This window comes from Paroedura picta, chromosome 2, assembly GCF_049243985.1.
Source record: "Paroedura picta isolate Pp20150507F chromosome 2, Ppicta_v3.0, whole genome shotgun sequence".
NCBI classification, from domain to species: domain Eukaryota; kingdom Metazoa; phylum Chordata; class Lepidosauria; order Squamata; family Gekkonidae; genus Paroedura; species Paroedura picta.
The window spans coordinates 171,195,296-171,212,099 of NC_135370.1; the positions used below are offsets into that span (position 1 = coordinate 171,195,296).

The 16,804-nt window shown below is 49.6% G+C and overlaps 1 protein-coding gene across 1 annotated transcript in view; it reads left to right on the plus strand.

Annotated features, from left to right (window-relative positions):
* Positions 1-6,160: 6,160 nt before the first annotated feature.
* The window catches only part of AHNAK2 (AHNAK nucleoprotein 2), a 106,806-nt gene continuing 96,162 nt past the window's right edge, over positions 6,161-16,804 (plus strand). Inside the window, exon 1 of the mRNA XM_077323817.1 lies at positions 6,161-6,582. Coding sequence (XP_077179932.1) covers positions 6,528-6,582 — 55 coding nt within the window. The 5' untranslated portion in view covers positions 6,161-6,527. The remainder of the gene's footprint in view (positions 6,583-16,804) is intronic.

A 16,804-nucleotide genomic window follows, 5' to 3' on the forward strand; every position in this document is an offset into this window, starting at 1 on the left:
TCGGTCAGAACAGCTCTATCAGTGCCATGGTGAGCCTAAGGTCACCCAGCTGCCTGCAGTTGGAGGAGGAGCGGGGATACAAACCCAGCTTGCCACATTAGAAATCCGTGCTCCTAACCACTACACCACACTGGCTCTCAGCAATGATCCACAAACCAGTGGATGATCATGGGACGGATGTCCCAGGACAGAATCAACCCCCCAAGGCTGGGCTGGTCTTCCTTGGATGCAGATCGAGGCAGTTCGCCTCACAGAGGCAGATTCCAAATGCCACTGAAGGGCACTCCCTTTATCAGGCGTTTTTGATTTCTTTGTTCGAACCCCGGGTGGTATGCAAAGTCTGGGATTCTGCCTCCAGGCATCAGCATATCTCAGCTGGGCAGTGCAGCCAAGCCAAATTTATCTGCAAGGGATTTTTTAAAAACTTCTCTCTACAAAAGCAGCTGAGGGCAGGACGTGATTCAGCCTGCGGCCAGAGCCAGCCATTTACCACCCCGAAACCGAAAATCTCTCCGCGGAGGAGAACAAACGTTCCTCTGCTATTGCCACATCATCATCATCATGTTTCTTTAAGGTTCGCTGCCTCTGTTGGTCATCTGTAGTGCCAAGGTGGCATCATGCGCACCCTAGTCATCCTCCCTCTTCCCTTAATGCGCTTCATAGTAAACCAGGCAGGTTTGTGCCAAGTAACGTTTATGGGGTGGAATTGAGAAAGTTTTGTACTTGAAGGGTAATTGGAGAGGCACTATTTGGGCTGTGTTTTGTGAGCGACTCCCAGCTTTTAGCAAATCCATTTCTCTGTTCACATTTGTACAACCAATGGTCTCTGTTGCGTGGGACAAATTTTTATTTTTTCCATGTTAGTAAATAAAGTAGATTCCTTTCCCAGAGGCTGCCAGACTCCCACACCAACAGGGCTTTCCCCCCTCCTGTGTCCCAGTTCTCTTCCAAGCAACAATGGTTCCAAAGTGGTAGAAATTAATTATATCCATTTGGCTCCTGGAGCGGAAATTAATATTTTGTATTGCTCTCTCTCTCTCTCTCTCTCTCTCTCTCTCTCTCTCTCTCTCTCTCTCTCTCTCTCTCTCTCTCTGCATATTTTTACTTGTTCCAATATTAGAAGCAAGCACAAAAAGGGTGGGAGATTGGAGGAAAAGGTGTAAGGTTGCCAGCTCTGGGTCTGGAAATACCTGGAGATTTGGGGAGTGGAGGAAGGGACTGCAGTTTGGGGCAGGGAGGGTCTTCAGTGGGGTACAAAGCCATAGAATCTACATTCCAAGGTGGCCATTTTCTCCAGAGGAACTGATCTCTGTTGCTTGGGGATCAGTTGATCCCAGGAGATCTCCATCCACCATGTGGAGGATGGCAACCCTAAGTGATGCATGGAAAAGGTAAGCAACAAAACAAGGAAGATGGACTCTTTTCTCCCTCAGAGGCAAGACTTTTCCTTTCATTTTCCTTCCCATTTAGAAGAAGAGTTGGTTCTTATATGCCGCTTTTCTCTACCCAAAGGAGTCTCAAAGTGGCTTACGGTTGCCTTCCCTTCCTCTCCCCACAACAGACACCCTGTGAAGGAGGGGAGGTTGAGAGAGCCCTGAGATTACTGAAGAAGAATTGGTTCTTATATGCCACTTTTCTCTACCAGAAAGAGTCTCAAAGCGGTTTACAGTTGCCTTCCCTTTCCTCTCCCCACAACAGACACCCTGTGAGGTGGGTGAGGCTGAGAGAGCCCTGATATTCCTGCTCGGTCAGAACAGTTTTATCAGTGCTGTGGCGAGCCCAGGGTCACCCAGCTGGCTGCAGTTGGAGGAGGAGTGGGGAATCAAACCCGGCTTGCCAGATTAGAAGTTCGAACCTCCTAACCATTACACCAAGCTGTCTCTCTGCACCAAACGGGCTTTTCTTGACTGACTCACCCTATAATGTGTTTTCTTTGCTGTAGAACTCTGGCTGTCCCTGCCCTGTCACAGCACGATACCTTTGACTGTTGGCTTAGCCTAGCAATCTCAGGAAAGGGTCAGGAGCCTGCTTTAACTTAATTTAATTTAATATTGTATTTCTATCCTGCCCTTCCCCAAAGCGTTCAGGCCAGGTTGCAACATGCCAGAATATAGACATTTTAAGATTCTACCACACAAAAAAAAAAGATCCATTGTTTATGATTGTATATAAAATGGTTTATTTCCAGGGTTTCTCAGTTCATTTATGCCTCTTGATCCCCAAATGCCGATCTCGCTCTTTTTTGCTGCTCCCGACACACGAAAGCTCTATCTCGATCTACCCCGCAAGGTTGTTGTGTGGATGGCGCCCCCTCCTCCCGGCCAAGCTGCTTGCCCTGCCGCAACCCCTGTGAAAGAGTCGTTTGACCCCTAAAGGCAGGGGTAGTCAAACTGCGGCCCTCCAGATGTCCATGGACTATAATTCCCAGGAGCCCCTGCCAGCATTCGCTGGCAGGGGCTCCTGGGAATTGTAGTCCATGGACATCTGGAGGGCCGCAGTTTGACTACCCCTGCCCAAAGGGGTTCCAACCCCCTGGTTGAGAACCACTGGGCTAGACTGGACAGGGATTCTGTTCTTTTTTTTGGGGGGGGGGGACTCATCCAGGCATGGAATTGGGGTCACTGAGAGTGGGCAGGTAATTGTGAATTTCCTGCATTCTGCGGGGGGTTGGACTAGATGACCCTGGGGGTTGGACTAGATGACCATGCTTTGATGCTATGATTCAGCCGTCTGACTCAGTAGAAGGCAGCTTCATGTCTTGGATGTGCTGCTCAGTGAGAAAATATAGTATTTTTTAAAAAACAGAAATGAAAATCTTACTCCAAAGTTAATAAAAATGGTTTCCATTCCAGGAGAAAGGGAGCTGCGTGACCTTGACTGGAGCCTCCGAGGCTGCTGCTCATAGACACCCCAATGGCCAATGGTCAGGAATGCAGTATCACGTCTAATTGAGACTTTTCCATTAAGAAGAAGAGCTGGACTTTTATACTCCACTTTTCACGACCCGAAGGAGTCCCTGTGTGGCTTATAAACCCCTTTCCCTGCCTCTCGCCTCAACAAACACCCTGTGCGGTAAGTGGGGCAGAGAGAGCTCAAGGAGAACTGCTTTGAAAGATCAGTTCTAAGAGAACTGTGACTAGCTCGAGGTTACCGGGCTGGCTGCACGTGGAGGAGGAGTGGGGGGGATCAAATCCAGTTCTCCAGATTAGATGTCACCGCTGTTGACCACTGCACCACGCTGGCTCTCAATGCTCTTAAGGGGGAGGGGATGGATGGGAGGGTCAGTTTGCATCCTGGATTAGTTTTGTTGAGTCATCCAACTTTCCGTTTCCTGGCAGAGTTCTTGGGCCTTTCACATCTGCACAAAATCAGCCGTTAAAGTTTTTCCTGTCTCTAAATTCTACATGCCAAGTACAAACTCTAGGGTGGATTTCATTCTATTCACTCTGTCCGGCCTACAGCCCCGTTTTGCATCAGCCTTCTTCAGAGGGAGTTCACGGCAATAATGTCAGACCAAGACCAATGTTCAGTACAAAACTGTATAAAGTTAAAACTGCATTGAAAATATTCAGCTATATAGAACAGATCCACAGAGCATGTACAGAGTATAATATAATACATCAATGAACTAGAGGAAACAACTTTGTTAGACATAATCATAGTACCCAATTACAATTCATTTGAGAGCTGCCTTCCTCAACTTTTTTACCATTGAGAAACTCCCTGAAACATTCTTCAGGCTTTGAGAAACCCCAGAAGTGGCGCAATCATGCAGAATAGGGTTGGGAAGCAAAGCTGTGGACACGCCCACTCGGGGCCCCTCCCCTTCCCACCCCCTCCAGGCCCATCATTGGCCATTTTGGGAGGAGGCGGTCAACATGATCATATATGGTCACATCACCTAAAAAGCGTTTAACATGTTTATTAATATTATTTATTAATATTATTTATATATAATTAATTAACTCCCAGCCATTCAGGAAACCCTTCGAAGGCTATCAAGAAACCCCTGGTTTCATCAAATACCTGGAGATCTGGGATAACCAACTAGCCAGTACAGACCAGCCCTGTTCACTAGTGAATCTACCTTCAATTCATGTCCATCTGGTTTTTCTTTAAACCTGTGTTGACTAATTCTCACATTACATTTAACGTAAGCGTAGCTGAATATTGGTCTAGATCAGGGGTGGCCAAAACTGTGGCTCTCCAGACGTCAATGGACTACGATTCCCATGAGCCCCTGCCGTCTACGCTGGCAGGGGCTCATGGTAATTGTAGTCTACAGATATTTGGAGAACCACAGTTTGGCCACCACTGGTCTAGATACTACTCTCTGGTTTGGTTTGTAGAACACATTGGTGGTTGCTTACAAGGAGAAGGACCCACACACATGCCGGAGACACATCTATTCAGTGCACCATCAAAGTGGCTACACACAAACAATATTCCTCAGCCCTGAAAGGGGCGTCCGCCATTTCAAGGCCAGCCTGATACAGCAATAAAGCCCCCTGTCAACCAGATGCATGCAAACCAGGGGCGGGTGCTGTTGTGTCTAGTCCTGCTGAGGTCCAAGGTCAAGGTCCGAGGCAGGATCGGAGGCCTGCAGTGTAATTGGCCAATGCGCTGCTAGATCCCCTGCGCCAGATTCAGTGAAACTGACCAACAGCGTACACTGGCGGGAAGATCTATTGTGGGGCTTGTGTATATAAGTTGGGCTTGGTTGTGGGTTTCTTTGGTTCAGCTTTTGTCTCTTCGTACCATCATGCCAGGGTCACAATAAAGACCTGAGGCCCTGGTCTCTGAGGCCATGGATCTAACAGGTGTAGCTTTCTTTAAGTCGGAGCACCATTTACTTACTTATTTCCTTCGTGGATTGGCCACCTTTTTGTTGAGACTCAATCCGGAGTATGTAGTATAGAAACGATTCGGTCAGACGGCACAAGGCACCCAATGAACTGTTGGCAGAGTAATTAACACAGCAACAGAGCACGACCTGATTAAAGAGGGCATAAGGGTTTATTCAGGAACTAACAAACTTGATAGGAAATAGGAGAGAGAGAGAGAGATTGCTGAGAGGGGGGTAAGACTGAATGTGGCGCCTCCCAGTAGAAGGAGGAAATTGCCCTAAAAGTTGCAATCTTTGTTTTAAGAGCAGCAGCTCCTAATCTGGCAAGCCGGGTTTGATCCCCCACTGCAGCCAGCTGGGTGGCCTTGGGACAGTCACAGTCCTCCTGATAGTACTGTTCTCACAGAGCAGTTCTGTCCAAGCTCTCTCAGCCCCACCGACCTCACGGGGTGTCTGTGGCAGGGCGAGGAAAGGAGGGCGATCGGAGGACTTTTGAGATGCCTTCCGGTAGTGCAAAGTGGGGTATAAAACCCAACTCCTCTACTTCTTCTTCCTGCCCAGAAGATGGACAGCAGACAACAGCTAGCAGCGAATCCCGCCTCTGTATACACAGTTGATCTGAATTTTTTTTACAAAACCTACTATTTAATTCAATAGAGCCTCTTGTGGCGCAGAGTGGTAAGGCAGCAGACATGCAGTCTGAAAGCTCTGCCCATGAGGCTGGGAGTTCGATCCCAGCAGCCAGCTCAAGGTTTACTCAGCCTTCCATCCTTCCGAGGTCGGTAAAATGAGGACCCAGCTTGATTGCTGGGGGGTAAACGGTAATGACTGGGGAAGGCACTGGCAAACCACCCCGTATTGAGTCTGCCAAGAAAACGCTGGAGGGCGTCACCCCAAGGGTCAGACATGACCCGGTGCTTGCACAGGGGATACCTTTACCTTTACCTTACTATTTAATTCACTGAAGCAGTCGGTGCAAACTTAAATGGACTCCGGGGAATGGTTGAAGACAGGAAGACCTGGAGGATCATTGTCCATGGGGTCGCGATGGGTTGGACACGACTTCGCACCTAACAACAACAATTTAATCCTTTAAGCCAGGGGTAGTCAGACTGCAGCCCTCCAGATGTCCATGGACTACAATTCCCAGGAGCCCCCTGCCAGCATTCGCTGGCAGGGGGCTCCTGGGAATTGTAGTCCATGGACATCTGGAGGGCCGCAGTTTGACTACCCCTGATCTAAGCCGTCCAGTGCTGCGCACTCTCCCTGCAGAGCCTAACTCCGCCACCAGCCGCGCCTCTCCTTCCATTTGCCGACAGTCGGGCTCACTCCGGCCGGAGCAGCAGCAGCAGCAGCAGCAGCAGCCAGCCAACCAGCCAATCAGGAGCGCGCACGGCGGCGACGGCGGCGGCGGGGGGGGGCTCCTAGTGGGCCCCGCAGGGCGGAGTCGTCGGCGCGCCTTTCTCAGCCTCCGCATTGACCGCCGGCCGCGCCAGCCCCGCATTGGCGACGGGGTGGAGGCGAGCAGGCCAAGAAGGGGACGTCAGCGGCGCCTTCCAGCCCGAGCCGCGCTGCTCCAGCCGTGCCGAGCCGCCAGCCTCTGCCTGTGTCTCTGGGCGCCCGCGAGCGGCTCTCCTCCCTTCTCTTCTGCTCTCCTCTTTCTTCTCCGCCGGCCGCCAAGATGTGTGACTGTTTCCACCTCGTGCTTCCAAACTGGCCCGGATCTCCAGCCAGTGGTGGGCTCCTTTCTTTCTCCTGTCCTCCTTGCGCTGTTGCTGCTGCTGCTGCCGCCGCTCGCCTCTCCAAACGCCTTTCCCCCCCTGCCCTTTGCTGGCTGCAATAATTCCCTCTTCTCCCTGCGGCTTTTAGGGTGTGGCTTTCGCGGCGACTGCATGGATCGGACCGGATCGAGGAGTTCCGAAGACGCCACTTCCCTCCCCTCCTCCTTTTCCCCATTTCTTGCCTTGGCGCCCAAGCCCCGTTTGAAAACCTTCCTGTGGGGTGTCTTTAGGGATGTTCAGGATCTAGGGATGTGACCGTCTGCGAGTGCATGAGAGGTTTGAGTCCTTCCTTCGCCACTCCCCCACCCTCACCTCCACCCTTTGGCCCTTCGTGGCGATTAGAAGGCAAGGCACTGTTTATATTGCATGATTTTTTTAAAAAGAAAAGATCCAATAAAACACCCAAGCTGGCTTTTGCACTGCGACTCAAAATATAGACTGCATACTTATTGGTGATTTATCCTGTGGTGTATAGTTTGGATGCATTAGCTGCACAATTTATTCCGCTTAGGGTCACCGTTTATGGGCAACCGGGTGATGGGAGAAAAGGGGTGATTGGGTGATGCCGTCAGGTGTCAGAGCGGTACTATGAATTATGGGCTATTAAAAAACCAGCAGGCTCTGTTTTCAAGGGATAAGCGACGGATGTGTAATTTGGGGGCGGGTGGGGACGTTTCTGCGATTCCAGTTTGCCCCCTGCCTTGAAGGGCACCCCTGCTGGTCTGTGTTTCTTAGGCAGGCTGGCTGGAGTCAAAGGAAAAGCACTCTGAGCATGGGCAGAAGGCGTGTACATGCCTGTGACGTCATTAAAGAAGAGCTGGGCCAAAGACTGGGGTGGGGGTGGGTGCTCCTGAATGGACGCAGTTAGAGGAATAAGGGTCACCATAAGCGATGAATTCCAGAAGTTGAAAAAGAAAATTCGAATCGCATTCTCAGAATGCTGGCGGGGGTCTAAGGAGAACTATGTCAAAATGGCTCTTTTTTTTTTTTGGACAAGAGCGGTTCTGGAACTCTGGATGGAGCTGGGAAGAACCTCTGCTCCTTGAGTAGGGGTGTTTTGGGTGGGCTGGAGCAGGGGTAGTCAACCTGTGGTCCTCCGGATGTTCATGGACTGCAATTCCTATGAGCCCCTGCCAGCAAATGCTGGCAGGGGCTCATGGGAATTGTAGTCCACGAACATCCGGAGGATCACAGGTGGACTACCCCTGGCCTAGAGGGCGGCAGGGAAATTCAGACGTACCTGCTCAGCACAGAAGGAGAGGGTGACCTCCCTGTATATTTTTCCAAAGAACAGTGAAAGACAGAGCCAGAGTGAGCCGATTATGCCCCCTGAGGCAAGGATTTCAAATAGCATCCTCTATATCAGTGGTTCTCAACCTTCCTAATGCCACGACCCTTTAATACGGTTCCTCACGTTGGGGTGACCCCCAACCAGAAAATTATGCAAGGGTTCTTTCACAGAAATTAAACAGAAAGTGACCAATGGGGTGAAGATCCACTGTTCATGACTGTATATAAATTGTTTTTTTTCCTGGGGTTTCTCAGTTCAGTTCTGCCTCTTGTCCCATCATGCCAATCTCGCTCTTTTCCACTACTCCAGACAGATGAACGCTCTATCTTGATCTACCCCGCAAGGCTGTTGTGTGGATGGCGCCCCCTCCCCGGCCAAGCTGCTTGCCCTGCCGCGACCCCTGTGAAAGGGTCATTCAACCCCCAAAGGGGTCCCAACCCCCAGGTTGAGAACTACTACTCTATATACTTTTGTAGTAATCGTTTGGCTAAAAAGGTAATGACGCCAAGAACCAGACTAATAACGCCACAACAGTTATCACGGTGGGTCGCCATGTTGCTCTGAAGCAGCAGGACCAAGTTCTGCCCTGCCCTTCTTGCAGCCCTGGATTGGCACGGAGGGTAATGCCAGGGAGCTGTCAAAGGAGGCCGGAGAAACATCAACAGTTCCTGCTAGAGATTCCACCCCACCCCAGCCCGGGTTTATCCCCGTCAAAACCAAGAGGTCCTCTCTGCTCTTTATCCCTCTGCAGAGAAAAGGGAGCGACGTTTTGTACCTGCCAGTTTTCCTCCAAATGATTCATGCAGTGAGGCAACCCTGATGGGTTCATTCCTTCCCATAGATCACTTTAAAAAACAAACCCCAAATAAAAAAACCCACACCTAGAATTGCTCGGCTGGCTGGCTGCCAGGTGTTTGAAATGCGGGGGAAATGTAGTGACTAGACAGATCAGGTCAGCCTGAAATGAGAGCTCCCGATAAAGTGGTCTCTTTTTTTTTTTCTCTCTCCCAAGATCAAAGTCAATATAAAATCTCTCTCTCCCCACCCTCCTGCCTTTCCGGGGCACATCTCTCCCGATAAGTAGCCTTGCTCTAAGTAATTGCACTGAAGTCATCTTAGCCAAAAGCCGTTCCATCTTAAAAGGCCAATTTGCTTGTAAAAGCCGTTAAAAAAATTGTAAAGCGGGTTGTGGGATGTTTGGATGCGTGACTTTGCATAACTTTCTGGGTTTTCCTTACAATTCTCTGGGGGGTCCTGTTTCTTAAAGCACTGGAATTTATGGGGCAGCTTTTAACGTCCCAAGGCTTTCCGCTTGTAAAACAGTGACTTTGCTACTTGTGTATGTTCCACAATGCTGGGGGCATGGCAGGGAGGGGGCGGTTTTTCCAAAAGGAAAAAAACGACGCCACGGAGTCCTCCCCGTAATCCCAGAATAATATTTTGATTCGTTGTTTGGGTGAAACATGAAAACATCAGGGGATTTGATGTGGAGACACGGGAGGTCTGCCTGCAGCCTGCAGCCTCGAGCCAATGCATCAAAAGCCGAATGCATTTAGAAGAAGAAGAAGAAGAGTTGGTTCTTATATGCCGCTTTTCTCTGCCTGCCCGTAGGAGGCTCAAAGCGGCTTACAGTCGCCTTCCCTTTCCTCTCCCCACAACAGACACCCTGTGAGGTGGGTGAGGTTGAGAGAGCCCTGATATTACTGCTCGGTCAGAACAGTTTTATCAGTGCCGTGGCGAACCCAAGGTCACCCAGCTGGTTGCATGTGGGGGAGTGCAGAATTGAACCCGGCTCGCCAGATTAGAAGCTTCTGCAGAGTCTTCTGACATATTAAAAACTAACAGGTTTACAGGGCAGTCCCATATATGGAGCTGCTGTATGCTGAGTCAGTCCATCAAGGTCAGTATTTTCTGCTCAGACTGGCAGCAGCTCCCCAGGGTCTTTCTCATCACCTCTTGACTGGTCCTTGTAAACTGGAGATGCCAGGGATTGAACTTGGGACCTACAGCATGTCAAGCAAAGGCTTTCCCAGTGTGCCACAGCTCCTCCCCAATGTCAAAGGAAATCACTGGTCTTAGAAAGGGGCAACCCTGCTTAGAGATACGCTGTGGCAAAAGCGATCTCATCTTTCTCTGCCAGATGCATGAAGCGCATCCTCAGTTCAGGACATGTTGCATGCATGCGTCTGGCAGAATGGCTCTCAGACCGTGGCAACGACGCATGCAGATCCTATTCTCAAAACCATTGATTTCAACAGAGTTGGAGTGACTTTGAATAGGATTGCGCTGATAGTCCTTCATGCACTATAAGACATGGGTTCTTTAGCCGCAACAGAGTGCACAGTTTTAGGCAGCGTGACACCCATCTAAGTCCAATGGCCAATGGGCTTCAGAGGGTGTAACTCTGCTCAGGGTTGTACTGCAGTGCAGAAATGGCTCCGACTTCCCCCCTCCAAATCAGTGACCTCGGTGTAAACTGCACAGAGCTTTGATTCCAACCCCAGATCGATTCAGTCCCTGCCCTCTACACAGAATACGATTTCCGTTTGGAATTTGGGGCGATTTAAATTTTCCTTCTGCAGCAAGAAGGATTGATCCGCAGTGACCCTACCTTTATTGTGTGATATCTTAGAGTGCTTTTAATGCTCAATATTTAAAGGCTGTTTTGAATCTGGGCTCTCCTCCGTGGTAGAGGACCCGTGATTGGCCACAGGTGGTCCTGCGACAAACTTGCCTTAAAGGAGAAGCCCCTAATTTCTCTCAATTTCTGTCGGTCCTGGATTTTTTCTCCCCTCTCTGCCTTTTTTGATCATCCCCCACCCCCTCCAAGAAAAGAAAGAGGCTTGGCTCCCCCCCCCCCTCTTCTGAACTACCCTAACCACGTGCAGAAGACTTTCCTGTTTCAATGGAGGGGGGGGAGGAAGATCCGAGTTCAAAGCGATCTGAATTCAGCAGGATTGACAATGGAATAAACAAAGTAAGTGCAGACTCTGCCCTCATCTCTCTGGCGGTTGCGGCTAAGTGACCCTCAAATTTACAACAGAGTAGAGCATGACTACTCATAAGGCTTGCCATCCCTCCCCGGAGACCAGATGACCTGGAGAGGACATCAGAAATAGCATCAGACCAGGGTCCATCATGTCCAGCATCCTGTCTCACATAGAGGTCAAGCAGTTCCTCAAGAGAGCCAACAAACAAGGCATAGAAGACCAGCACTGGTTTTCTATCTGCAGGGAACTTGTAACATTTAGAAGAGAAGTTATGTTGGGTCAGGCCACGTTGGATCCCTCTGTGTCACACAGTGGCCCCTACCAGGCGTCACCAGGAGGTCCACCAGCAGAGCAAGAACTCCATCAGCCTTCCTACTGTTGGTCCCCCAAACACCAAGAAGACTGCCCCAAATAAAAGAACACAGGAGACGCCATGTTGGATCAAGCCAAGGGCCCATCCAGTCCAACATTCTGTGTCACTCAGTGGCCCAAACCCAGGTGCTATCAGGAGGTCCACAAACGGAACCAGAATTTTAGATGCCTGAAAAGAAAGAGAGAGAAAAGAAGGGCAGGTTTGGTTCATTCAGAAGTCAGGCTGGCCCGCCCAGAGCTTTCAAAGACAATAAATGAATGAATGAGTCAACTCAACCTGGCCAGAAGTAAGTTCCTGCTCCTGAAATGAGGCATTGCTCCAATAAAAGTGTTCCATACATCCTGGGAACAGTGGACTACCATGGGGAAACTTCCTTGGTATCTGACCAAAAGAGCTTGGACTCTGGATAACTTATATACCCTGAAACTCTTTCTGGTCATTAAAGTACTACTGGACTGTTTGATGGGAGGTGGAACAGGCTTCCTCAGGTGGTGGTGGGTTCTCCATCTTTGGATAATCATCTGAAGGTTCAGGGGGGTGGCAGGTGACAGTGGATGAGCGAGAGGGTTGTGAGTGTCCTGCATAGTGCAGGGGGTTGGACTAGATGACCTGGGAGGTCCCTTCCAACTCTATGATTCTGATTCTAAATTCCGTCTGAACATCCGGAAGAAGTTTCTGACAGTTAGAGCGGTTCCTCAGTGGAACAGGCTTCCTCGGGAGATGGTGGGTTCTCCATCTTTGGAGATTTTTAAACAGAGGCTGGAGAGCCATCTGACAGAGAGGATGATTCTGTGAAGGTTCAAGGGGGTAGCAGGTGACAGTGGATGAGTGATAGGGCTGGGAGGGTTGCATAGTGCAGGGGGTTGGACTAGATGACCCAGGAGGTCACCTCCAACTCTATGATTCTATGACTCGGGTCACCATGGCTCAAACATTCTTAAAAACAAACCTGAGCAGTCGATGTTGAGATTTGCTACAAAAGGGCCTGATATCAAACATTGAGATATCTCAAGAGATGGTATCCAATTTCATGCTCAAGATGGGTCCTTCAGAATTTCAACAGATACCTCACTGTCTGGGCTAGAGGCAGTGACCTGGCAGCAGCATGATGACCGCCTGGGACTCCGTTCCATAGCATCTAAGCCAATAACTGATACAGAAACCAGATGTGCACAAGCTGAGGATGAATTCTCAGGCGTTCCGCACGGCTCTGAGCGTTTTTAGAAGCACATCTACGGATTAACAAGAGTTTTCCAATGACGTCAAGCAAACCTTTGAAGGACTAGGATTGGAAGATTCGGAGACTGGTGATCAAACTGCTAAAATAAGACACCAGATGTTTGCCAAACAGAACTGTCTAGACTAGAGCAAAAATTCGACTTTACAAAAAGGCAGGAGATCCCTGGAGTGTAGGTCAAATTACATTCTGCAGCAGACAGAAGACGGAGAGGTCAAAATGGAAGCAAATAAAAGTAGATTGGTTAAGAATTCTACAGGAAGTGGGGGTGATTCAAAGATGTCTGGAAGATGAAGGCAACTGTGATAGGGTCACCAGCCTCCACATTTTTGGAATATGCAAGATTTGCAGTGTGAACGGCTGAGCAGAATATCAACAGTGTCCTGCAGGGGGCATCAGAGGGGATATGTATTTAGCATAGTTAGACCGGGAATTATCCTGTTATTTTTCAAACTATCTCTTCCAGTGATCAGCTCAGCGGGAGGCTTCTTGCTCCTTTGAGCATGCTTTCCCGTGTTGGCCTCCGGAACAGAAGAATGACTGCAAACAACAGCTAGGCTTGGTGTAGTGGTTAGAAGTGCGGATGTATAATCTGGTGAGCTGGGTTCAGTTCTGCGCTCCCCCACATGCAGCCGGCTGGGTGACCTTGGGCTCGCCACAGCACTGGCAAACCACCCCGTATTGAGTCTGCCAAGAAAATGCTAGAGGGCGTCACCCCAAGGGTCAGACATGACTCGGTGCTTGCACCGGGGATACCTTTACCTTTTTAACAGTAGAAAAGAGCAGGAGTCCTGTAGCACCTTAAAGAATAACAACAGTCATCGTAGGGTAAGGGAGCGGTGACTCGGGAAAACTCATACCCTATTACAAATTATATTAGTCTTTATTATACAGTGCTGCTGTCGTTAAATGCAATAGCAGGGTTTCTTGCTGGCTCTGGAAGGGTTTCCTGAACAGGTGGGAGTTAATTTTTAACAAATATTTTCAAAAAATTGTTAAACATTTATCAGATTATGTGATTATATATAGTCATGTCGACCCACTCCCCCCCTCCTCCCAGCTCCCCAAATAGTCAATGATGCGCCTGGAGGGGGTGGGGAAGGGAAGATGTCCACGGACTACAATTCCCATGGAGATTCAGGGGCAGATTCCGGGGACGGGATGGTTTGGGGAGGGGATGGAGGCCAGCGTGGATGGGGTGCCGTACATCCCATCCTCTGAAGCTGCCACGTCTTCTAGGGCAGGGGTAGTCAACCTGTGGTCCTCCAGATGTCCATGGACTACAATTCCCATGAGCCCCTTGCCAGCATTTGCTGGAAGGGGCTCATGGGAATTGTAGCCCCTGAACACCTGGGGGACCACAGGTTGACTACCCCTGTTCTAGGGGAGCCATTCTCTGGAGTCCAGAGACCAGTTGGGGTTCTGAGGAGAACGTCAAGCTCCACCCAACAAGACGCCCAGTAACAGGAATGTGCACTTCAAAAGTATACACAGTACCGTGTGCAAAAAGTGGAGGCCCTCACTCAAAACACGTAGCATGTATATAAAAAAACAAATGTCCATAGTCCGCACGCTGCATCTACCACCTGAGGCAGTGGGTTGGGAAGTTGGGAATTTGGGGAAGGTGGTTCTTTGTCACCAAGATGGGATAGAGTATTTTACTGGGGTTTTATTATGGGGTTTTAAATGTGCAACCTGCCATCAGCCAGCTTGCTTGGGAGTGGCGGGCTATAAATCAAATGAAGAAGAAGCCTTTGTTAGATTCTTTCTTTGCAGGTTATCTTTTCTTGCCTTGGCAGCATGCTCTGAAGACATTCTTATGCAAGGCTGTAGTCCACCAGATTGCTATGGAAATGTTCTTATGTGGGAATCCTAATTGACCTTGGAAGAAGATATTCGAAACAGGAAACTTTCCTGGGAGTTCTGGTGGTCTTCACTGATTTGTAAGAGGACTCTTAACTATCGGAGTGTTTGTTTCGGCAGCCAGTCATTGGGACTTCCGAGGAGGAAAAGATAACCTGCAAGAAAAGAAAGCCTGCAGAGATAGAATCTACCTGGAGGTCAGCAAGCCCGCCTCTGATAAAACTATTTCCTTTCATGCAAATCAACCAATGGTCCAGTCACCTTCGTATCCCCTATGATATAAATCTGATGGATGACTCGTTTCATCCGGGAAGATTTCCAAGCTTGTTTCATTAAAAAAAAGAAAAAGACAAGCGAGTCTTCTACAGACCTTGGCAGCGTCCCGTGAACTGATGTGTTCCGAATGAGGATTAAGTCAGAGGAAGCACAGGGAATGGAGTCTGGCTGCACAAAAGCCCATTCCCTTCACATAGCTCCTTTCTGTCCAACCCTGGCCCCAACCTGGTGGAATGAGCTCTCAGAAGAGCTACGGGCTCTGTGGGATTCGTCAGCTTTCCTCAGGGCCTGCAAGACGGAGCTCTTCCGCCAGGCATGTGGTTGAGGCCAGAGCAGCTCCCGGTGCTGTCAGCTGTGGATGTCTAGCTGAAACCAACTAAGTCCCTCGCTCCCAGATAGAGACTATCTGTAGTGGCTTGTTTTGAGGGGTGGGGTGGGCTGGGCTGTCTTCTCAGGTCCTACTCTTCTTTCCGACCTTCATGAGGCAGAACTGCCATCATAGTAGTAAAGACAGGGGGAGGAAGCCAAAGGAGGGCTAAGGGCTAAGGGTGCAGGGAATGGGTTTAAACTACCCATTAAAGTAATGGGTTTAAACTACAAGTACAACGATATAGGCTAGATATCAGGGGGAAAAGATTTCACAGTCAGAGTAGCTCAGCAGTGGGATAGGCTGCCTAAGGAGGTGGTGAGCTCCCCCTCACTGGCAGTCTTCAAGCAAAGGTTGGATACACACTTTTCTTGGATGCTTTAGGATTCTCTGGGCTGATCCTGCGTTGAGCAGGGGGTTGGACTAGATGGCCTGTGTGGCCCCTTCCAACTCTATGATTCTATGATTCTATGAATGATGTCACTTCTGGGGGCGTGGCAAGGGGCGTGGTCTGCCAACACCACTTCTGGGGCTCCTTGAAATCTGAAAAAAATTATTTCAGGGGCTCCTCCATGGTCAAAAGGTTGAAAAAGGCTTCTCTAGAGCAAGGGTTTTTAACCAGTGAACTGGGAAGCTGCAGTGTTCCCTGAGAGCCCCTCAGATGTACTGTGGCATGGGGGATTCCAAGATGGTGGCTGAGCTGAGCCAGCAGTTACTGACACTGCAGCACTCCTTCTTGCCCTACGGCTGGGGTCAGTTGACCTATTGGGTCTTCTCTTGGGTGTCAGGGCTGCGACTGGGGGGAGACATATTTTGATTTGATTTTAATTTTTAATCTTTAATTTGCACATGGGCCATTTGAGGGAAAGTGCGGTGGGGTGAGGAGATGGGGGCTGGTTTTTATAATTCTTTCCACATTTTCATTTGCATATTTTTATTTCAGTTTCTGTTTGCGCATGGGCACTTGGCAGGGGGGAGTGGCCAGCTGATTTACTTTACTTCTGTGGTGCTGTGAAGCCTGAAATATATTTCAGGCATACCTCTAGGATCCAAAGGAATAAAAAAGGCTACTCAATAGCACTGTAATAGCCTCTTGTGGCGCAGAGTGGTAAGGCAGCCGACATGCAGTCTGAAGCTGTTTGCCCATGAGGCTGGGAGTTCGATCCCAGCAGCCGGCTCCAGGTTGACTCAGCCTTCCATCCTTCCGAGGTCGGTAAAATGAGTACCCAGCTTGCTGCTGGGGGGTAAACGGTAATGACTGGGGAAGGCACTGGCAAACCACCCCGTATTGAGTCTGCCATGAAAACGCTGGAGGGCGTCACCCCAAGGGTCAGACATGACTCAGTGCTTGCACAGGAGATACCTTTACCTTTACCTTTAAAGCACCCCCAAGGTCTCTCCTCTAACCAGATACATGATTTCTCGATGACACTGGCCAACCAAAGCTCTCTTGCAAAGTGAGAATGTTCAGGACTCGGTCCTGGTGTGATTTTAGAAGGATGGCCCACGATAGTCCAACGATTGTCCGACCTTGGAAACTAAGCAAGGTCAGCTTTGGTAACTGCTGGGATGGGCGCCCACCAAGGAAGTCCAAGGTTGCTGTGTGAGTCAAGCAATGACAAACCACCTGTGTCGTCTCTTGCCTTGAAACCCCTACAGCAGGAGTAGTCAACCTGTGGTCCTCCAGATGTCCATGGACTACAATTCCCAGGAGCCCCCTGCCAGCATTCGCTGGCAGGGGCTCCTGGGAATCGTAGTCCATGGACATCTGGAGGACCAC